Below are 23,983 nucleotides of genomic sequence, written 5' to 3'. Positions count from 1 at the left end.
GCACGTCACTTCAGAGGCAAGTTACTGGTATCATTACAATCCAGCCACCTCTTTCTGAGCTAACAGTGGTCGTAAAGTACTTGAGCAACTGTGGTGCTGGGCTGCGTAACTTGGTTGTATTGGCTCACTTTAATCATGTGGCAGATAAAACTTTTGGTTTGTGATCATAATCCTGGAGTTCTTGTACTTTAATGACTTCTGAAATGCAGTGGTAGCACACGTTTTTACTCTTTCGAACTTGTGCAGTAGGATGTTAAGCCTACATGGTAACTCTGGAAGTTTGAATGAAGTAAGCAGCAGAAGAAGGGGGGGTTTTGGGTGTATATATAGTAATAATTGCAAATCAGTAGCTATCGGAATGTTTCACTCAGGATTGTTTTCTTGCTTGGAACTAAAATTCAAATGCTACTTTTTGAGAAGCTCTAAATTTGCTTTAGTGAGTCAGAGTGAATAATTTGCCCTTGACCTGAATGATCTATTAGTCCTTATTCAGATGTCATTAATATTAATACTTTCCATCATCTCTTTTTGCTTTGTTAGAATTATAAATAAGGTTTGTTTTGAAGTAAAGCTGCTAACAATACATTAGGGATTGAGTGTCTGTATTTTAAATCTTAACATTAGTTGGGACAGGTTATTTTTCACGCTCTGTGGTATACAAATGCAACTTATTTAAAGTAATCTTTTACCTTTATGCAGTATGTGGAAATAAATAAAGCTTGAGAGACATGGGGTCAAAATATCTCCAAAATACTGAGTCTGTATCTTGTTTTAGGATTTTGACACCTGAGTACAATGTTGGCTTGTTTCATCACTTACAAGCTCTCGTTGTCCACACAAACCTGTTGTCTGTAGCTGCTGTTAGTAACTCTGTAGTTGTATGTCTCACCCTGGCAGCATTTCTTAATGATATAAAAATATACTCTGGATGAATTCTGTTCTTATTTGACTCTTGTACAAGTCTGCACTGCTTGCTTGATCTGAATTCTAAACATTGAGCATGTCATGGCCATGAAAACTGTTGGGCAGGGGCATCTAGAAAAAGTTTAACTTTTCACTGGATTTCTTATTTATTTGGAAAACAAACAGCATTATTCATTTGGTGAAAGTCTTGTGATCTGTGGCATGGCTAGAGGAATTTGCTTTCTGAAAGGTAGAGAATTGAAGGGCACTTCTTGCATCAGAACATATTGCTGGGAAGTAGGGGTTGACAATGTAAAAGGATGTGCCCTGAGGTTTAAGACAGTAGGAAGTCTGTCCCATCTCTAAGCCCTGGAAGGCCTGATAGAGAGAAGGTTTTAAAAATGCCTCTGTGAAGAACAGAAGAGATAACGCATGCTAATTTAACAATAAAATTTAAAATGCATCGAAGGTATCTTTTTTAAGGAAGACACGTAAAACTAGTTTTGATGGGGTTAGTATGAAATCATTCTTTTGACTTAAGTTCTTAATCTTTTTAAAATGTATTTATTCTAAATATAAATCTTTGATCAATCCAGTCTTCTGACACTCCCAGCTGTATGCAGGATCATAAGGCATAAAGTACATATTCAGCTCTTCAATTGTTTTCCTACCTTGTAGTTTCAAAACTGGTTGACAATGTTGGTAAAAGAGGTTGAGAAGTCCAGGTGCCTATAGTAGGAGCACGGTTGACAAATGTTGCATTTTTCCAGTGCATTATAGCGGGTTATAAAACCTTTTCAGTTTTGTCTAGTGATTGACTCTACTTTAGTGTCACAAAACATGGAAATGAAGAAAATACAGGCTAAAGAATAGTCTGGCCTCTGATTTCTGTTTTGTCTCCAGAAAATTGTTTCTGATGAACACCGTGCTGATGAAAGGATAGAAAGCTGAAGTACTGCTGGTAGCTTAATCTTTATCATTTTTTTCTTCAAATCATAAAACTTGTACAGAAAATTGAGTCTAAAGCCAAATTGTATAGAAGGCAAGTTATAGTTAAGCTCTTACAGGAACAAGTTGCATAGCATATAAGCGTTGAACAATATTCTAGAGGTTTCATATTTTCCATGTGAAAATCGCTACCTTCTTTGGGAGTAGTAAAGGGAAAACAAGTTGCATCAGATTTCACTTAGTGTTTGTTAAGTCAACACTGCTTTACTGCTGCATTTTCCTTTCCGTGGATTAGATTAGAACCAGAAAAGTTAAGTTTATTTAAGTTAAGAAGCATGTTGAATTCAGTTACTTCTGCTAACTTGTGTACCAGGAAGAGTAACTTGTAGAGTTTTGAGGCAGCAGCAGAGGTGAGAGTTAATTGCTGAGGAAAATAGTTTTTCCTTTTCTGAATGTCCCAACAGGAGTGACACCACAATGGATGGCTACTCTTGAGAGAGCTTGATTGAGACATTAGTGGAACAATTATTTGTGGGAGCATTGGAAAAAGAAGGAAGATCCTTGCAGAGCAGGAGTGTGTGGAGGGAGTCTCTGTGGGCGTGGAGCTGGATGGGGCTCTGAAGGCAGAGCTCAGACAAGCTAAGACCAGAACAATTTAAAACTCAAAAATTCTGCTGGAAGGAAAACTAGAATCTTAATTTGGAACTCAAAGCAAATAGGTCAGAAGGAATAGACAATGAAGATGTGCACATAACTCCACCCACCTCCATCTTTGCAGGCATGTCTTTGGTTATCATTAATTCAGTGATTTTGCATTGCAGGAAAGCTGACTTTGCTGCCTGAGTCTAAAAAAAAAAAAGAAACGTTTTCTCCAGCTCCTCTGAGGCCTGCCTGGCGGCTTTCTGCTTTTCCTTGCAGTTTCAGAGAGGCTTCTAGCACTGTGCCGCAACTTTGTGGTCTTCCTTTCTCCCCTAAACAGACTCAGTAGCTTCCTAAGGAAAGGAACAGTTTTCCCCCAAGGGCTTCCTACCTCCATCCCGTGTTTTTTGGTAGAATTATCATAGAATAATAGAATGGTTAGGGTTGGAAGTGACCTCAAAGATCATCTAGTTCCAACCCCCCTGCCATGGCCAAGGACACCTTCCACTAGATCAGGTTGCTCAGAGCCTCATCCAGCGTGGCCTTGAGCACATCCAGGGATGGGGCATCCACAACTTCTCTAAGCAACCTGTTCAATTGCCTAACCACCCTCAATGTAAAAAATTTCTTCCTTAGATCTAATCTAAAGCCATTGCCCCTTGTCTTATCACTATATACCCTTGTAAAAAGCTTTCTTGTAGGGCCCCCTTTAAGTACTAGAAGGCTGCTAGAAGGTTTCCCTGGAGCTGAGTAGAAGCATATTAGGAAGGGGGAGGGGGCTGGAGGAATCTTAGTAGTTGTTGAGGGGATACCTATAGGTTTAGATGGGTCTGCTGGAAGCATCTTAAGGTCTAAACTTCTGTGCACATCGTGACAACTGCACTGGAAGGGTGAAGTATGCTTCTTCCCAGGAGTTGCTGATGAGCAACCTTCTCAAGGGGTGGAAATAAGGCTTCTGAGAAAAATTAAAAATAGCTCTTTTGCATTACACATCTCAGTGTTGTAAAAGGTGTCCTGACAGATTAGTGACAGGCATTGACTTTGGAATGAAGACAAGTAGAAAGGGATGCAGAAGGTAGTAACCGAGGAACCCTTAAGTGGTGACTGTATTTAGCTACCAGCCAGTAGTTCTGGAAATAATATTACACCCCTCTTTTACCTTCACTCAGTAGTACTGTTGATCTAAAAGCCTGCATTTGTATGCCTGGTACTGATTTTTTTTTTTATCATAATGGCTTGCTTTCACAGCAGCTGTCATTTGAGTTGCATATGCAAATCATTTTGTTCATGTCAGTCTGATTGAAATATACTTGATCTGAGGGTAATGATGATCAGCAGCTGATGGAGTTGCTGCATAAGTAACGGTTCTGTGGAGCTGTAGCAGCATTCAGGGCTGCACTCTGCATGTAATTGTACCAGAACTTTCTCTGGTGGCAAAGTGGCTTTAGTTGCTTTGCAATGCAGCTGTTGACTGCTGCACCCTCAGCTGTGTGTATATATCTGTTTGATGCTGTGCTGTTCACTGCAGCAACAAATTGTCCCAAGTTTCAGCAATGCATCAGAACTAGGAACAGTTGTAGGCAAAGGTGGGGATTGCAGCTTTCTTCATATAAGCTGCACTGGAGTTCATAGTATCATAGAATCATAGAATGGTTAGGGCTGGAAGGGACCTTCAAAGGTCATCTAGTCCAACCCCCCTGCAAGGAACAGGGATATCTCCAACTACATCAGGTTGCTCAGGGCCTCGTCCAACCTGGCCTTGAACGTCTCCAGGGATGGAGCATCCACCACCTCTCTGGACAACCTGTTCCAGTGTTCTACAACTCTCATGGTAAAAAATTTTTTCCTAATATCCAACCTGAATCTACCTCCCTCTATTTTAAAACCATTACCCCTTGTCCTATCACAACAGACCCTCCTGAACAGCCTCTCCCCATCTTTCTTGTAGGCCCCCTTGAGGTACTGGAAGACCGCTATAAGGTCACCCCGGAGCCTCCTCTTCTCCAGGCTGAATAGCCCCAATTAGTTAGGTGTTACAAGCTGTAAGCGTGTCCTGTTAGCTTCGTGGAGCTGAAACAGGCTTTACCCATGCTCCAGCTGGTGAGCGGCGTTTCGCAGATGCTCACGTTATGACTAGGACTGCAGAGATTGTTCAGGTCTGCTGAAATCTGTCCTTGGCATACCAGGAGGAGCCATGCTGTGCCGTGATCGTATTATCGGTTGTTTGTCTTGCTCACGGGCGCAGCAGAAGGCAATGTGTCCTGGAATGGTACGTGATGGAATTGGAAATGAAGACTTCCTCTGGATCAACAGGACCTGTGGATCACTAATGGCATTTAATACAGCTGCAGGTTTTTCCCAAGATGAAATTGTTGCTGGGAACGTTTCTAAAAAGCTTCAGCAAAGAAATGAGAGTCATTAATTATGACTGCAACAAAGCAGATGCATGTTCATGCAGTGGGCTGTTCCTAGTGCTGCAAGCCTCTGCGCTGAACTAACAGTTCTCTTCACCCAGTCTGTGGTGACTCCTCCACTGTTTCCCTTCCCCTGGCTCTGTCACACTCTACTTCCAGTACCGATGATGATGATGTCTTTGCTGGGTCTATTCTAGACTTCTAGAATAGTCTGAAAAAGCTGCCATCTGTCTCTGTCCCTCTTTAAATATTAACTTCATGAGGCTCTTGCAGCTACTGTGATTGCAGAGTGCTTTGATGTGTGTGTCAAGTGTCAAGAGACTAGAGGCTGTTACTTTTAACACACCTGTTAATGCAGTCCCTCTCCGAATGGGCCTGTTTTCCCTCTGACGTGAAGCAGGGATGTTGTGTATAGCAACGCCGCGTGTTAACATCTGTTCAAACAAACAGTTGCTTCTGTCCCCGCCACAGTATTCATCCAGGGTGAAAAGTTGTTGTGGATTCTTGCTGTGTAACCCTAAAATTTTGTGCAGTGATGACAACAGTGTCCAGACAGTGACTTGAGAGCAGCTTGCATGTACACGTGCTAAAGCAGCTTTCTTAGAGGATGGACAGGGCAAGGTAGGAGCTCTCTGTCTTTGAGGCTCCATTTCAAATGGCACTTGTTGGTGTTGTAATGGAAACTGTAGGTACGCTTTACGCTGTTCAGACATGCTGCGTTAGTTTGGCTTTGCTGTGTGAATTGCTCCTTTTTTTTTTTTTAGAAAGGGTGCTTTGATTTACTAGGTGGGTTGAAGCCTCCAGTTTCAGATATTTCAGCCCACTTACTCAAGAGAATACTCACATTGTGGAGGCTTGACAGGACAGTGAGCATTGGTGGGGAGGAGGAAAGCTGGAGAACTTTCAGCTCCTAGGAGACCCTGTACCAAACCCAGAAGACGTAGGCAGGGGACTGCACAGCGGGATGGAGAACATTCAATTTTGCTGCTTCAGGAAGCTATTGGACAACTTCGAGTATGATGAACAGGCCACTCCAGTGTTGGCTGTTTGCCTGCTCATCCCCACAATGAAAGGTGGAGCTTCTTAGGACCATTAGTATTTGGGAAAACCACCTCAACCAGAGGACAACACAAGCTTTACTCAACATAATCAGTAATTGTTTCTGGAGTGCAACACTAAGGCCAAAGGGAAGCTCTGAAGCCAAGTGTGCGTGCTGTGGTCGGTACGTGTAGTGCTCAGTAGTACATTATTCCTGCAAGAGCTGTGACACCGTTTGCTTTTGCAGTCGCATAATACAAACACTGAGTAAGATTCCTCTGCACACAGCGCATTGGCATTTCATGAATCCGAGGAAGAGAAGCAATTCTCATGGCTTTCAGGGACTGAATGTACTTTCTGACTGAGGACTAGATAGGCTGGTGGCAACATGGTGAGCTTCTAACTAAATTATCATTATGTAGGTTTAGTGTATTTGTAAGTCAGGCTATGTGTGTTTTAGCCCCCAGAGAATATTTTTTAATCCAGATCATTTACCTCCTGATGTTTACATTTAGGAAAATTGATTTTGCTAAACTGCTTAGAAACTGAGGAAAATATTCTATAAAGTTCAGAGTTAGATTTGATGCTAGCTGTATTTAAGTGTCTTGTGTTACCACAAATTACACTTGCCTGGAAGTCTCTTAGAAATGCATGTAAAACCCTGCTTATCCTTTCCTTATAAGTAAAGGAGAAACTGCTGCATCCAATGTGAGAATCTTCCAAAATTTGAAATTTTAAAGTAAATTTCTGCGTTTTGTTATCTGCAATATGCTAGTTAAAAGAGTACAGCCACCTAATCTAGCCTTTTACTGCTACTTTAAACCCTGTAACTAAAGTTCTTTTTTATAGTGCGTTGGCTGACCGTGGCATAGATGAATGACTTATGATCCCTTCCTCGTGTATAATTCTGACATGTTTATGTGTGTTTGTTCTAGCTTTTACAAAACTGATCACAGTAAATGGCCAAGAATATCATCTTCAGCTGGTTGACACTGCTGGCCAAGTAAGTTATCTTTTTTCTTTTAATCATTCTTCAGAGTTAAGACAACAGGTACTCATACTCTATAGAGCTGAGTTAGTAGCAACCCTGCATTCAAAGGTGAAGGTTAACTTAAGTGATTCTGCCTTGTTGTTTAGTCACCAAAGAGTAATGTTTCTGTAGTGTTTATATTTGAAGACTTTGTTTTGGGTTTGGTTTGTTTTTTTCTCCTGTCAATTGAACATAGCCTAAAAGTGAAGAAGCAACTGCCTTAACTCTGATGTACCAAAAGTTCTTAAGTAGCTTGCTTGGTATTTATGGACTAAACTAGCAGTCTTGCTTTAGTTGGAAAATGTCACTTCAGTAAGCCGTGGAGAAGTTTTTCACGGCTTTTTTTGTTTGTGTGATCCAGCTACACCACTGTGACTTGCATCCATTAAACAGTCATGGGGAGTAGACAGAAATGCATATAGGTAGTACTTACCGGGCTACCAATAAGCTGTTGCAGTTTGTTTACATTTTCAAGTAAGTGATGATGCATGTGTACTTCCGAGCCTTCACGTGATGCCGGGGAGAGCAGGAGGAGACAATGAACGTGTGTCCTGTAGCATGGTCGGTAGCTTCATGAAGTACAGGTGTTCATTATATAGTGCTGCTTGGCTGAACTGGCACTGCATGTTCCATGCACAGGAGTGCTCTTTCTTTTGAAAGACACTGTATTAGGAAAAAAAACCCAGAACGGGGACTGTTAAACCCCTGTATTTTTATCCTGAACTTTTTATCGCTTACATGTTCTTACCTTCCGTTGAGTTCTGAGTAGTGTTAAACAACGTTCGTATTGTAAAATGTGCTGCTAGTACTTAAAACTTAAAAGCTGCAGGATGCTTGCTTAGAGCTGGGAGACTATGCAGAAGGGTTGTAACCTCCTAGGTATGTTTGATCATCTTCTTTAAAGAGCTACGTGTTAAGAATAACAAAGATGTATTTATATGATGTCAGCCTGTGGTGCTAATCAGCAGCATCGTTATCCACTTACCTGTCAGAGGTGTCTGAAGTGATCAGAAACACAATACTGGCCACGTGTTCTGTGGCAGAATTGTTCGATGGGGAATATTCTGCAGATGAGAGTGAGGTTGAGAGATGGGCAGGCTGAGAGGCATGAGCTGCAGAACAAGCTCCACAGATTTCCCTTTTAGCCAATATAAGCGTGCTTGCCTTGCATCTCCAGTTGTAGCATAGTGATAAAAGTAAAATTTCTCTTTGAGGAAGAAATGCCTGCCTGGGGAGGCAGTGTAACTTCACCAGTAACATACCTCTATTGCTGAGATTTATTTTCAGAGTTGATTTAATATTGTACAGTATTGTAAAACCAAAATAACTTCTTGACAGGCTGAGAGAGTTGGGGCTGTTCAGCCTGGAGAAGAGAAGGCTCCGGGGTGATCTTATAGCAGCCTTCCAGTACCTAAAGGGGGCCTACAGGAAAGCTGGAGAGGGACTTTTTACAAGGACGTGTAGCGATAGGACAAGGGGCAATGGATTTAAACTGAAGGAGGGGAGATTTCGATTAGATATAAGGAAGAAATTTTTTACATTGAGGGTGGTGAGACAGTGGAACAGTTTGCCCAGAGAAGTTGTGGATGCCCCATCCCTGGAAGTGTTCAAGGCCAGGTTGGATGAGGCTTTGGGCAACCTGGTGTAGTGGAGGGTTTCCCTGCCCATGGCAGGGGGATTGGAACTAGATGATCTTTAAGGTCCCTTCCAACCCAAACCATTCTATGATTCTGGGATTCTTTCCCAGCCTGTGGTTATTTTCAGATTTGACTCTTCCTATGAACAACTTGAACTTTGAGTTCTGGCTCTCAGGGTTAGAGGAGAGATGATATTGGTTTATGGAAGGTGTGGCTTGAACAAATGGCTTTCTTAAGTCTGTCTTGCTTAATGATCCATAGGGAGTTCTCTTGTGTATACAGCATAGCAAGGATTATATTGTGGATTTGTTATAGACTTGAAAACTTGGCTATTACTTGAAAAGTTATAGCTACGTTGTTTTATCACTTGGCAAAGTTCTTAATTTGACCCACAAGTTCCAGGAAGCATAGCAGCTTTTCTTGCTTCTCCTAACAATCTAAAAATTAGGTAATGAATTGGAAGCAGTTGAGGTTATGGCACTTATTTTTGTTGGTACTCCTCTTGTGTCCCGTGCCTCTCTACCTTTCATGGTTATCTGTTCAGATTTGCGTGGTTTGGTTAAACGGGAGCTTTAGCACAGGATCACAGAAGAGGAGTGCAGAAGGAAATCTTACCTAACACCACATTCCAGCTGGGGCAGTCCTGAGAAATTCCGGGTAAAGTCAAACAACTACAGAGTTGCACTTTCGCCTGTTTTGCGCACAGACTAGCTCAGATCCCTTCTGTATTGACTTTGGGATTACACGGCTAACTGGAGTGGCCGTTTGGAATTTCAGTGAAGAGGGGGGAGGGCTGCACTCAGTGTGTAGCAATAAAGGGAAATAAGGGCATCTTTTGTCAAGTGTTATTCTTTCAGACTTTTTTGGCTGAATCTGTGAAGTTGATTTTTAAAGAGTTTTTCCTCATTTGCCAGTTAAGGACGTTTGATTCCTTTTGGCTGTCTAGATTCGAGTTGCGTGATTGTGTTGCTCCATCTGTTCAGTCATGACAATATACAGAGAGGTTATGTGATCTTAAGCTAAAATTAACGTCTTAAGCGGCATGGGTTTAAAAATTTGAAAACTCACCCTTTAAGAAGTATGTCTCTTGTCAAAATGGAAATTTTTCCTAGGAACATCTATTAGAACAAATCAGATTTTTAACTTGGGATTGATAGTATTTGCATGACACTTCCTGCAATATGTCAGTCTGGTTTGTTTACCTATTTGATCAGATCCTTTTCTACAAGGGTAATAAATTTGGTGATTAATTTCCTAGCTTGGTGTTTGGTTTGTGATTTTTTTTTTTTAATTAAACGCTTGTCATATAATGCAAACTTCTATATGTCGTAAAGCAACTAGTAACTGTATTTCTTACATCTACAGTTGATAAGCATTAGTTAGTTGGCGAGCCACAGTTACTCGCTTCCTAACAGATCCTTTGAGTAATTTAGATGTGATCAGTGCCACTTGAAATTACAAACTGTTAATACTGTCATCAGCTGTAGAAATTAGGAATTTGAAACGTATCACTAGCAAGATAAGAGACGTGATTGCTAATTAGTGGTAGGACAGAGTGGATGTTTTGTACTAATATAAACTGATAATTAAGCAGGGTAAGAGGATTGGGGATGGCTTTAGCTGATCCGTAGTCTTAGAGAGAATAAATCAAAAAAGCTGTGGATTAAATTTTAGAGTATACAGACTGACTCAGCTTTCTGTTAATTTGGTAAAGACTCCACATCCAGAGTTCTGATGAAAATGCTTAATTTTGAGAGTACTGCCTATACAAAATAGTCTTGCACCCCGTGTCTTAGAAATAGACTAACTTAACTGCTGGTGAACTACTAGCATCAAGTTATGAGCTGTGGCAGGAAGTAATTCAAAATACATTATTTCTTCTACAGGATGAATACTCCATATTTCCTCAGACGTACTCCATAGACATCAATGGCTACATTCTTGTTTATTCAGTTACGTCAATAAAAAGGTAATAAAATCTGTTGTGTTCTTCTGGTTCAGATATTAACCAGATATGTTCTGGGTTCAGCTCCTGCCTCTCCTGTATTTTACATGCATTTAATTCATTGAATCTCTCTCCCCCTTAGCAGTATAATGGAAATAAAAAATTAATGGGTTTTCAGAAACTTCCCCTTAGATCCAAATGTTGCAGACACTTCACAGACTAATATGCAAGGTACTGTGTAAGAATCGAGACAGTGCTGAACTACATTGTTTTGAGGTGTGAGTAAAAAGTACGTAGAATGATTTCAGGAATAAGTAGAGTTCATTGCTCTAGCATCAGATATAAAGGCAGACTTGAATATGGACTGAAAGGGCACTGTTCATTTACATGAAGTACCCAGTTAGTTGCTAGATCAGTCCCTCAGTCTTGTAGCTTGTTACAGTACTGAGATTTCTTTGGCTTCTTGTCTTGGATTTTCTGGTTAACCATCAGAAACTTTCATATAAATAACAGTATATCAGTATATGACTTTTGGCCTGCATGCTCACTCTGGCCATTCTGCAGCAAATACGTTATTAGAAAAATTTCCCAAAGTATCTATTTCATCCATGCTGTTGGCTGCAGTCCATTCTGACATGAGGACATAGTCCGTTGTAGCTGGAGTCCTTCACTTGCAAGAAGCCTCTCGGCCTTCATAAGGTTTTATCATCTTCCTTTATTTTGTCCCTTCCATCTGGTTGTCTTGCTTTGTTTAAATACTGGTTGTTCTTGAATAGACCTTAATTTTCTAGTACTGTACAGCATCTTTCTTATGGCAGCCAAAATCCTATTTTTTTAAAATTTGTTTGAGTTGAGTAAAATGATTAAGACCTTGGGCCTTTCACTCTCTTAAAGTAGAAGAGAAGCTGATGCTTCCCTTCTATGTGCAAGGAAGCTGATCAGCTTTTTACAAGTGCTGCAGCGTTCCCCATCTCTTCCTCTGATGAAGACAAAACTGTTCATCTCAAGTGCTCTTTAGTAGACCGTCATAAAATACAGGTAAAACAACTTGCCTGTTACCTCTTCTGTGCTTCTCAAAGAAGGGATATGGTCTGGTTATAAACTTCCGTTGCGTGCAAGGTCTTTACTGTTGAACAGGCTTTGGCAGTTCTTCATTCTTGGTTTTGATCCTTAGTTCTGAAGTCGTGAAGGGTGAGCACATGTCATCTGGAGGAGATGAAACAGATGTTGGGCTTGCGTGTGTGTCTAACCAAACCACCGAACTCCTGTTTTTTTTCATCAGGGTTTCATTGTTGGTGATTAATAACGTCTGTGAAATAGGAGTTAGTGTTGTAAGTCTTAAGTAGACAATACTCGACTTCTAAAGTGAAGAGAAAAATGTTCATTGGTAAGGAGGACAAAAATATCTGACTAAAATCATCAGAGATTCTTGGAGGCTTCTGCAGCTTGTACTGTTTCCTGGTTGGAGCTAAAGGACATGCTCTTTTACAGCTGCTCCAGTTGTTGCTTCATGATGACTTGAGCTTAGCAGCCCAGATAAAGACATGAAAATCTGTTTTCTGTGGTAGCATTCCATCAGTTAGAACTGATAGAAACCAGATTATGGTGAAAATACTAACACAACAAGGTACGTCAAGACTGTAGGTAGATAGTATTTTCATCAGTGTTTTAGTCTTCATCTGTTTATTCCCAGTTTCTTCCTTTAAATTTCAAAGTATCAATGATTTTGCCTTGTTCAGTTCCCTGTGTTCTGTATCAAGACAGTGTTAGGCAATAGGAAGGATCTTCCACAATACTCCAGTAGCTTAGGTGACTTGCCCAGGCAGTCGTATTACGGTTACCATTTGTCTTGACTTCTCTCAAAGTGTGTATATTGTTCTGAGTATTGTTCCAGCAGAGCTGAGAGCTTTGACAGCAAACTTAATAGAAATGCCGTTTTTAAATTAGCATCTTCCCTGCTAACCTCCAGTGGGAAGTTGAAATGAGACTTGAGTAAAAGCTAACGCCCTACATTTTTCATACTCTCAGATTCTCAGCTGCAAGGTTATTGGAAGGCTTTTGCTCTAGTTCAGCTTAATTAAATGCCAGTTTTGTATCTCGCTAGGTTCCATAACTGTAACACATTCGTCTGACAGCTAGTAATTTTTTATTGCTGTATTTCACACATGGAGCTGTTTGCTGTAACCCTATTTGCTTGTCACAACTGGAAGGGACCTCTTAGGGTCTCCAGATCTCTTACTGTTTCATGACTTGATTTCATGCTGCTCTTTTTGGATTGGTCAATATGCATCTTAAACTGTGCCTCTGCTCCTTCTAGTCTTTATTAATTTGGAAAGCTTTCTAGAACATGAACTTGATCTGGTCAAGCCAATCTTTCTTGGCAGTTCTGAGCAACTTGTTTCTGTGTCAGAATTGTTTCTGAGTTTAAATAGCCCTTCTCTCTCGGTTTCCACCTTGATCTGTTAACAAATATCAGCTGTTTATTCTTAGTCTTTTTACTAAAAATGGAGCTCATGGGCTATAGTAGATGAGCAGATACCCAGGACTGGGAAATGAAGAGCCCGATTTGAACAAGAGCACTTTGCAGCATTGTGCACTGGAACCTCAGGTGAGAGCCCACCGGAGTGCTGTGCCATGGCATGGCTTTTTCTGGCTGTGCTGGGAACAGCAAGCCTGATAGTGGAAAGGAAACAGTGATTGTATTGTGTTAGTGATTCAGTCATCCGGTGGCTTGTACGCTAATTCCTTCCTGTTGCTTCAGACTGAGAAACGGTTTTGTGGTCTGTAGCAGAATTTGTTTTGTAGTATTTTTATTCCTCTTTCAGTTTGCAGGGTCACCTAGTTCTGTATGTAGCAATGCCCTCAACTCTGTCACAACCAGCCTCCATTTAACTCTTATTTTTGAAGTAATTATAAGCATGAAAGCCCAAGACAAGTTCTCAAGACCAGAATTTCACTTACGCCTTTTCAGCACAAGCTCTTTGTAACCCTGAAGTTCTTTCATTGATTCCATGTCTTTGTGGAATCTGTAGTATCGTACTTGAGTTACTAATAGTAAGTTGTGCCAGACTGAGTCGTGCTTTTGTTTGCAAGAACTAATTTTCTTGATAGGATAAGCTAAAACTGTCCGCTGAGCATGGAGAAGCACTGTTTTCTACTCAGTCTCAAAAATTATTGCTGGTCAGACAAATTGACCTACTTGACAAAAAATATTTTTAAATATGGTAGTGTTTATTGTTCCAGAAGTGAGAAGTTTTAATGATTCAAATAGCTTGAATAGTGTTTTTAAGCACCAGTTCTTTGAGGGCTATGAGTTGGAAGTGTTTGAGTGCTGCTCTCCTTTTAAGAGATTCAGTTCTAATTGAAATGCAGTGCAAGTCAAGACACTGCCTGTAGCTAACAGCCTTGGAAGTTGGAAAAGTTTCAGTCACTTTGTTGTTGTACAGTTGTGTTTCTCATCTGTGAACCTGTGCCTCTCTCTTAAAACAAGACTGAATTGTGCACTTCATGTACCAGCATTTTTTCCATACTGTAATTAGAGGAGCACAACACCTGCTCTTCAGCCCCATTTATAGCTTATTCTAAAAAGTACTGAATGTCAAATGCAGTGGATTTTGTTAGTGAGGGTTTTGGCTTCTTGATATTTCACAGTACCGCTTCTTACCTCCTGTCATCCAAACTTCACGTACGTGGTAGGTGAACAGGCAACAAGTATTGGAATAACCACTATTTCAATACCATCCTGCAGATCTGTTTACTCACTTTCCATAGAAAATTAGAATTTAGGCTTCTCTTGACTTTCATATAAATAAAACTATAGAATTCTTTATGAACCAAGTGTTCTTAAAAAATAATGTATTCTTTCAAGATGGAGTGTGCTTAACTAAATACCTTTTCTTTGAGACTGCTTTAGTTTGACATGCTCATCCAGAGTTGTTGGACTCCAGCAGTTAAATTTCTTACTGCAGATACAAACCAGATGGGAGGTGGGAGGGGCTTTTAGTGATTCTGTGTTAGATGCATCAGTCCTGGGTAATGTTATTTATTTCTGCAAATGTTCATAACCAGGGAGACATAGGCTAGTCTTTGCTCCTTCCGGCACCATTTTGTCTGTTGTACACAAAATCCGTAAGACTTTCAGCATCTTTGTAGTTCTGCCACTATACATAGAGTATTTTTTTAAACACAGCAACCTACATATGCATTTAATTGCTTGTGTATTGGGTATTAAGGATAAACATTGGAGTGCATGTGTGACTTCATCCCTTTATTTTGCAGTTTTGAAGTGATAAAAGTTATCCATGGCAAGTTATTGGATATGGTGGGAAAAGTCCAGTAAGTAGTGACACTTTCATCTCATTTCATTGCAGGCATGTTACTAGTACTTTGTTCAGTATACTATAACTGTTCTGAAGTTCTGAACTTTCTTTCACAGAATACCCATTATGCTGGTTGGAAATAAAAAAGACCTGCATATGGAACGGTATGTGAACTCCAGTATGTGTGAAATGCAAGACAGCAGCCGGCATTCCTGTGGCTTCAATGCACTGGTTTTGTTCCTGGCTTTCCGTAACTAAAATCAAATTGTAGGTTAAAGTAAGATACTGGCAAAGGAATTTTGTCCAGAATGTGAACTAGGAGCCATGAACTTGTGTTGTAATGTTGACTTTTGCTATGAGGTTCCAGGGACGGTCACTTAACACTTCTTTTTCAGTTTGGTTTTTTTTCTTTTTCAAAACAAATAACAGAAGCATATTTTTCACAACTGTGAAATACCAGATTATATTACAGATAATGAAAACAAAGCAATATTTTGGGACAACTACTCTTCTGGGTCTCACAGCAGTTTTACCTGGCCCAGTAGCGTATTTGACAGCAGCCAAAAGCAAATGCTCCGGATCAGACTTCACAAAACATTCCTATTACATGTATTTATGTGCTTCAGTACTCTGAGGACTTTCCTGATGTATCAAATTCCAATTCTTTTGCAAGTTATAAAGAAGCTTTGCTTTTTTTTGTCTTTGGTCAGGGTGATCAGCTATGAAGAAGGGAAAGCTTTAGCAGAATCCTGGAATGCAGCTTTCTTGGAATCTTCTGCTAAAGAAAATCAGGTAATGGATTTAAGATTCACTTTATTTGAATAGCAATGTAATGTAATGACTCACAGTTTCACTTAATAAAGGAAGCTAAAATATGTGCATGTACTCTACAGATATTTGTTGTAGATGGTTGGAAACAAAATGACTGCATTCAGGTTTATGTACGCAAGTTTTTCGACTCAACTGTAAATGGAAGGAGGAAGTGAAGAACTACAAGTTGAGCTTCACTGAACGTAGCAGAGCAGTTAGTGACAAACTAAAACTCGAATCCATGTGGTAGGTGGAACAGGGTCTGTGATCTGCTGCAGTTCCTTAAATAGGAGGTCATTGTGGTTGCAGAGGAGTGAGTTGGTGTAAGGGGACGAACTGCACGTTTTAAGGTGCTAGACAGGGCTCAATCTTTCTAATGTGGGGAATAATTGTATTGTGCGTCCATGAGGCGGGGGGGGAGCAAACAGAAAAATGTTAGGATGCAGTCGAGGCTGTCAGACACTACTGTGATACAGCTGTAATGAAGTTGCACAATTGGATGTGGTATAACCCGCACATATTTGCACTTGTTGGCTTCCTATCACAGAAAGAAAGTGTTTAATTACATTTTAAATAACATCTTTTTCTTGGTTGCTCTAACTTTCTTTAAAATGCCTCCTAAATACGTTCTGGTATTTGAATTATTCCTGTGGCTGTTAATAATACTTTGTCATTGATTTGAGACCTTATATATCTAAGCTACAAGAGCCTCCTAGTTTGGGCTAGAAATAATGGATAACCGCTGCGGATTGCTGGGGAAGGTGTCTTTTTTTCTGCTTCCTCCCTTTTTTTTTTCCTTCGTCCTCTATTTTTTTTTCCCCTATAAGTCTCAACAGCGTCAAAGCTTTTGTTTTTTGAAAACGTAGACATACAATAGGGTCAAAAGGGCATTCTCAGGCTAGTTTTAAACAAATGAGTCCTTATGCAGAAGAAACACTTATATTGTCTCATATTTAACCTAACGTATCGCCTCCTTGATTACATCAACACAACCGAAAGGGCAATTCTGTATCTAGGACAGGACCTGTTTAAGCAGCCTTTCTTTACCTCTCCTCTGTCTCCAAAAGCAAAACAATTAGCATTTGTCCAACATCTGTTGTCAACAATTCTGCAAGTTACTTGAGTAGTTGGATTTTCCCTGGAAGAAAAACTTGAATTTTTTTCTCCAGCTATGGAATACTTGCAGAAAAGTGTATATATGTATATGGAGTTGTATTATCAGTTCTTCTGTTTCTGGCTAAGACTTGCATTAACCTCGTCAAAATCGGGCATGATGAAAGCATGAAATTTCTCCATATCTTCTCTGTGCTGCTGGAGAGCTTCAAATGCATACCCAATGAAACTGAGCAGACAGTGTAAATAATAAACTAATTAAAGGCATCTGATTTTCTTTCCCTCCTCTTTATTTTAAACAACGTAATACTTCTGAATTAGGCAAAGCTATTGCCTGTAATTGTTTTCTTCTGGCATATGTTTGCAATGTGTAACAGCATAGAAATTCATATCTAGTAGAATATCTTACTGATAACTTTTTTGAAGTTTGTATTGTTCTTGATCCAAGAAAGAAAAGGTTGTATGTATTTATGCAGAGAAGCTACAAGCTTTAGATGATGCTTGGCCTGTCTTGCATATTCAATTGTTGCACAAAGTAAGTCCCACTGACTGCCATTTACTTGTGTCTGTTCCTTAGTCTCAGACTGTCTGTCTAAAGTTATGCTGCCAGCTGAAATTTGTACAGCAAACTCCGTAGCCTTCAGGGAAATCGGAATGGCAATTGTATGTCAGATACTCAAAATCCTGTACAGTGCTGTACAAATCCTGCAAAAAATCAGAAGTTGTGTTCATTCTTGCTGTCAAAGGTGTTCTTACAGGCCTTCCTTTCGGCAGCCTCCTTCAGAGTAACAGTCGCAGGTAGCCGTAAATTCGGTCCCTCTGGATTTAGATGCAGGTTGTTAGAAACAGATGCTCGAACACAATTCTTCCTTCGTGCCTCTTACATAACATACACGGTAAATTTGTCTGGCTTCAGAAGTTTAGGAGATCGTTGTGTCACTTCTGAGGTGGGTGCCCACAGCATATGACCATCTTTCAGGCTCTCTGGCGTGCTGCTTTTGGAGGCTTGGGATGTACAGAAGAAAGCGTGAAGAAGCCCAAAACTGGGGCGGCTGCCTTAGTCTTCTCACAAATGGTTGGAGAGGAATGTGCACCTCTGAAGAGGTGAAGGATTGAGCTTTGAGAGCAAAGTATGGAGTCGAGAACTGTGAGGCGCTAGGAGACACCAGGTGTTGTAGCATTCCTTCCTATGAGTTAGACCAGAAGCACTTCTGGGCTCATGCAATTTTTTTCCTCCAAATCCTAATTTGGCAGGATCAAAACAGCTTATATATAGACCTCTATCAACACAGGATATCTTCTTTTACTCTAAAAATGTCTCTGGTTTTGCGAGGGGAAAGGCTTTATTTTGAACTTGGTAACAAGACGTGTTGTCGTTCTCCTGGCACTGAATGTTCACCTTATGTGAGTCAACGTTACTGGAAAAAGAAGTCTGTCAGCACTTTTTTTTCTTGGAGGTTCGTCAAAATGTTCCCCCGTACTGGCTTGGTACAGTGAATGTAACATACCTATCAAGGTTAAGTCTAAACGGCTTCCAAAACTGCTTCAGATTCTGTTTGCTTTGCAGAAAGCTAATTTGATGCTTAAAGGGATGAGCTGGACTGGATTAGGAATTAAGAGTTTAAGAACTTCAGCCAAGAGCTCAAACCTTCCTGACTAAGAGGGGGAATTCTGTTAATCCTTTCTCTCTGAAACCTAGCCATCTGTATTTGGTGGATGTGGAGCAAAAGTATGACAATTTCTAGTATGCTGGTCTGAAAGTGGTTTGGTACGTGGTGTTCTTCACAGCAGTGAGAGTAAAGACAGTAGGTCTCCTTGCTGCAGGGGTTGGACCAAACTCAGGTCAGCAGTGTGGTTTATCCTTTACAACAGCTCTGTTTGTGAGGAACTGCTGAAACAAGAGAAGGTATTCATTGTAACAGGTTCTGATAGGAAAGATTCCTTTCCCCTAAATGGGAGTGGGAGAGCTTTGACTCTTCTCACTTCCTGCTTTGGCCAAAAAAAAAAAAAAAAAAATCCTCTTTGGAGCATCTGTGAGAGTCCTAGGAGCATAGCCCTACTATGTTGGGCAACTGAAATAGCAAACTAGTCCTGTTCTGCCAGGAGTTACCAAAAGATACCACGTTCCAGAAGTGGCACGATGTTGAATAGATGGAAAGCAAGAGAGGCAAGAATCATAGTTGCAGTGAGGATCAATGTTAGTGACTGGCAAGAGTTCCTAAATATACATATTCCCTCAAATATGTTTGAGGCTATGTATCAGTTCCTGCAGACAAGGGTGACGTGGTAGGACTTTCGGAGGAGGCTGCATATGAAGAACATATCAGTCATCTAGGGAAATCCCTGGGCTTTGAGGAGGAAATTCCGAGACTTAATGGAAGAGAGCTTAATGGTACCTGAGCATGACATAGATGATATGGAATAAGAGGTGGGAATGTGCTGGTTTTGTCTGGGATAGTTAGTTTTCCCAGCTGGGACAGCTGATGCTAACTGACCAAAAGGATATTCCATACCATATGACGTGATGCTCGGCATATAAAGCTGGGGGAGAAAGAAGGAAGGAATGGACATTCAGAGTGATGGCATTTGTTTTCCCAAGTCACCGTTACACATGATGGAGCCCTGATTTTCTGGAGGTGGCTGAGCACCTGCCTGCCGATGGGAAGCAGTGAAGGAATTCCCTGTTCTGCTTCGCTTGTGTGCCTGGCTTTTACTTTACTTATGAAACTGTGTTTATCTCAGCCCGCAAGTTTTCTCACTTTTATCCTTCCAGTTCTCTCCCCCATCCCACCTAGGGGGGGAGTGAGCGGGCGGCTGAGTTGGGGCTTAGTTGCCATCTGGGGTTAAACCAGGACACCTCTCAGATTCCTGCTGGGCTATTATTTTCATATCTTCTCAAGCTGCTTATTTATTATCAAGTATGTCAGATTGCTTTGGCTAACTTTAGGAGCTTTGAGCCTTTCTTGTGGAATTCCCTACTTTGTTTCACTTAAGCTATAGTAGTATGAGCAGTTGAGAATTTCCTCTTAGAAATAATAAAACAGTTGCAGAGTTGAAAAATACAACAATACCAAAGGATGAGCTGACTGTGGTGACTGTGGGCTGGCTTTGGGTGTTTGCACCTTCCTGCGCTGGCTCCTGGTAGCGTGTTCCTGACTGTGCTCGCGCGGAGAGCACGGCACCTCCCGAGCCGTCCGTCCCACTCGCACCAAGGAGAACATCTGCAGAAGCAGTTGAACCTCTGGTGTCTCTTGCACAGGGCTAAGCTCTTTAGGCAGCATGCCTTGCCCAGGCTGACGTCTGTTTCCTTAGGGGAGAAAGGTAGAAGAAAGGCAGATGGCTTTCTGTAGGCTAGATGTGACCCACCTTCTGTAATCGGACCGTATGGAGACAGATGTGTAGGAAGTCCGGCTGCATTCTTTATTCCACGTCACAAAACACAGCTTCCTGCGTTGTTTAAAAGCTCATTGTAAAATACTTCAGTGTGTTTGGGCTGAATTACAAATTCCTAAGGGTTAATTGTAGGACAGTGATTAAACCTCCTCAGTGAATATGTATTTTCTGTGAAATGAATTAACAAGCCCTGTGAACTCCTACATCTTACTGTTCCAAACAGCAGGTCTTTGACAGAGAATGTACAGATTCTTGGTTGAGGGAGTAAATTGTGGAGGTTTTTTTTAGCGGGTGCTTTGAAGCAGGGGTGTAAGAACTTGAGCATTGAAATGAAACCATTGAAAATGTCAGCTCTTCAGTAAGGAAACAGTGGTGCGGTATAAATCAATGTATCACCAAGTTTTGATTAAGGGAAGTTCTTAATTAGTGGCACCAGTTTGATGGCAATTGCAGTCCTGACCATGATTCTGAAGTCTAATTTGCCCAGGAAATGTGTTGTATAGTACTGGACCAGTGAGCTGCTTCTGTCAGTTAGTTGGGATTGCAGGGAAACTTCGTTATACCAAGGAATACTCTATTTCTAGCTGATGAAGTATTTCAAATAGTTTCAGAGATAGTACTGTGTACAAACGGTGTACGTATGGGAAACCTTAAAATTCAGTCTAATCTTGTTAAGATTGCTTTAAGATTGTTACGGGGCTACTTTAGTCAATGGGATTAATTTGGAAGTGATCCAATTAGGAATTATACCTTGTGGAGGCGGAAAAACATCTGTCAGGTCAGAACACATAGTCATAAATCACAGGGCGCTCTTCAGCCTGCTGATTAAAACCAACAAAGGTCCCTTTTTATCCTCTTTCATGATGTGACTGCTTTTATATAATGAATACACTTTCCTTCTTAAGGAGTGTATGCCTGGAATTCACGAGGTGGTTGGCTAGAGGTTCGATCAACTTAAAATGGCATGTCTGAGATGATCAGGAGACCATTTCCAAGTCAAAGATTCACATGCTGAAGTACTGATCATACGGTGAATCTTCAGCTTGAAAATACTGTAGAGAAGAAAAGCACTTTCGACTTGTCCTTGGCTGTAGTATAGATCTATCCTTAAATTACTTCTAGGAAATTTCAGATGCTGCGGGTTGTAGTCGTAGTTCCTCCGTATTTTGATGGAGGTTAGTGTACAGTTTGGAAACCCTGAAGACTGGGTAAATCCTGAAAATACCAGATTAACAGTTGAAGGTATTTACTACAAGTAGCATTCACGATGTTGTCCCAGGCACTCTACTGTCCCCATCTTTCATCACCTTTAAAAACGAACAAATAAAACCCCACCAAACCCAAGCTATACTTAACCAAATTCTTCCGTAAAATCTCCTGAATCACTCAAGTGGTCTGACATCTTTTCTTAGCGTCTCTGGTTCAGTTAAACTACTTTCCTGGGAAATTGCATCTTTCTATCCCAAAACTTTTAACTTGGGCTCACTAGCACATGTGTGTCTGGGGAGGTGTTGCCTTTCTGAGCCCGTGCGCTCTGTTTCATCACCTGCAGTTTTGGCAGGAGAGAGCCTTTCTTCCCAGATGGCTTTACGCTCAGCGTGGAGGGAAGAGATTCGGCGTAGCCGATGGCAGAGCAGATGACTCCTGCTCTGCAGAGCGCGTGCTGCCTTCCCTCTGAAGGAGTGAAGGGATCCATAGTGTGGCTCACGAGTTTGCAGAGGAGACCATTACAATCCTGCTCGTTCCGTGCAGTAGCTGGGATGTTTGTGTGAGCCTGACCACATTAGCGATGGCTATCCTGTGGTTCGAGCTGTTTAAAATATAAACCCCCTTTCTCTCAGAAGGACTTTCTCAAAGGATACTGCTTAATATTAGTGGCTAGTTTGGCTCATGTTTTCCCCTCGTCTTCTTGCACCGTGTCTACTACTGGCCTTCCCTCTAGGTAAACGAGAAAATCAAGAGCATTAAAGTAACCCTCGTAACTGGGCTGTGCAAAGTTAGTGTTTAGAGCTGAAAAACCTGCTGCCTTCTGGAATTACTTGGAATCTTAAAGATTACTTGGAGGAAATGAATTGGTTTATTCTGTGGAGCAGCACAGCATCGAAATTTTCAGTGCTGTCAGTCTCTCAGCACGCACTTGCTGTTTAAAATAAAGCTGAATTACAGTGATTAGCTCTGTTGTGAGTATGGCTCAGTTCGAACTTGCCCTCCCTGCAGTGACTGAGAAAATAGTTGAGGGTTGCTGTGGAGAAGGGGGTTACACGTTTCTTCCAAAAGGTTGTGTTCAAAACTGAAATTACTGTATTTTCCCTCTTTTATTTTGGAATCAGTGTTGGACGTGCATTTATCTATTGGTGTAGCCAGTAAAACTGCTGACATTTTTTTATTATTATTTTTTTCAGTAAGTGGGCAGTTTCTTCTTACCTATTAATCTTGTACTCTCTTTGCAGACTGCCGTTGATGTTTTTAAGAGGATAATTTTGGAGGCAGAAAAAATCGATGGGGCAGCTTCACAAGGGAAGTCTTCATGCTCAGTAATGTAATTCCACTGCAAAACCTGAAAACACTGGGAATACATTCTACCTGAAGAAGCAAAACTGCCCATTATCTTTAAGGATAAACTATGCTTCTTTTTTTTTATTTTTATTTTTTCTTCTGTTAACCTGAAAGATAAACAGTTGGTTTGGAGCCTTTCCCTTCAGATTATGTTAAACTCTGACTCCTGTGCAAATGGCTTCACTTCCATTTTCAAATTTTAAGCAATCATATTTTCAATTTATATATTGTATTTCTTAATATTATGACCAAGAATTTTACTGGCATTAATTTTTCAGTGTAGTTTGTTGGTTAGAATAATCATCAAAATGATGCATATTGTTACACTACTATTAACTAGGCTTGGATATCAGTGTTTCTTTGTGTTAAATGTATACTTGTAAATAAAATAGCTGCAAACCTTAAATGTTCTGTTCATAATTTTTTTTGTTGATTACTCCATATTGATTTTTTTTTTGTGAAGTGTTCACCTGCTGGCCTTAAGAGGAGGTGTGAGATCCGTGGAGCCCATGGATTGTTCAGCTATTGCTTGGGAAGCTGGTTGTGCGCGATCCGCACCGTGTTTGCTACTAGAACCCCAGACTGGCTGAGTAGCTCAGCTGTGCTTTGTTCATGGGAAGGTGGCACCAGTGACACGGTTGATTTGGAAGGGAAGTCTTGGGTTTTCAGTGAGACAACCTGCCCTGTGGTTTTCCTCTGTAACTAAGTTATGGTGTAAAAGATGCTCAGATCCGTTCCAAGTAATGGGCTGGCATGCACCTGCCCTACGGACTGTTCACGTGGACTTGTAACTAGGAACGCTTTCAGGATGGAGCGGATTTATCCAGGTCACAAGCATAGAATTGCTAAGAAAACAAAAATGTCATTTAAAATAAATTACACATCCCAAACAAATTGTCGTGGGCTGTTTATCATGCATTTCTGTACTGCTGCATCTGGACTGCACTGGTAGAGGTGAGGGGTCTCCTGGCACCTGGCTGTTCACGATGTCAGGGTCCCAGCACAGCTCTGGCAGCTTCCCCTAACGAGCTGCAAGTTTTTGCTTGGCTTTTGGACTAGAGGCTTAACAAGCCTTAATCTGTTGAGTCCAGAAACAAATTATTTCAACTATATATTTTAAAAAATGTGCAGTTGACCTGTTTTGTATTTAAAAATGAAATAAACCCCAAAACAACAACAAAAAAAATCGAGGCTGATTTGGAGAACAGTTAATTAAATGAAGTGTTTCTTATGCATTT

General features: G+C 40.8%; 1 protein-coding gene across 3 annotated transcripts in view; it reads left to right on the top strand.

Annotated features, from left to right (window-relative positions):
- Positions 1-23,619, top strand: part of RHEB (Ras homolog, mTORC1 binding) — a 43,329-nt gene extending 19,710 nt beyond the window's left edge. Inside the window, exons 3-9 of one of the 3 annotated variants that reach the window (XR_015222267.1) lie at positions 6,878-6,945; positions 10,496-10,578; positions 14,833-14,889; positions 14,990-15,037; positions 15,584-15,665; positions 15,767-15,929; positions 22,640-22,675. Coding sequence is in view for 2 of the 3 variants with exons in the window: in XM_086615047.1 (XP_086471173.1) it covers positions 6,878-6,945; positions 10,496-10,578; positions 14,833-14,889; positions 14,990-15,037; positions 15,584-15,665; positions 22,640-22,732 (431 nt within the window). In the remaining variant the exon portion in view is untranslated. Of the gene's footprint in view, positions 1-6,877; positions 6,946-10,495; positions 10,579-14,832; positions 14,890-14,989; positions 15,038-15,583; positions 15,666-15,766; positions 15,930-22,639 lie in introns of all 3 variants that reach the window. The other 2 variants (XM_086615047.1, XM_086615049.1) reach the window with 2 other exon arrangements.
- Positions 23,620-23,983: the final 364 nt, after the last annotated feature.

This window comes from Tauraco erythrolophus, chromosome 7, assembly GCF_009769465.1.
Source record: "Tauraco erythrolophus isolate bTauEry1 chromosome 7, bTauEry1.pri, whole genome shotgun sequence".
Classification (NCBI taxonomy): Eukaryota; Metazoa; Chordata; class Aves; order Musophagiformes; family Musophagidae; genus Tauraco; species Tauraco erythrolophus.
This window is presented reverse-complemented; position numbering and strand designations above follow the sequence as displayed.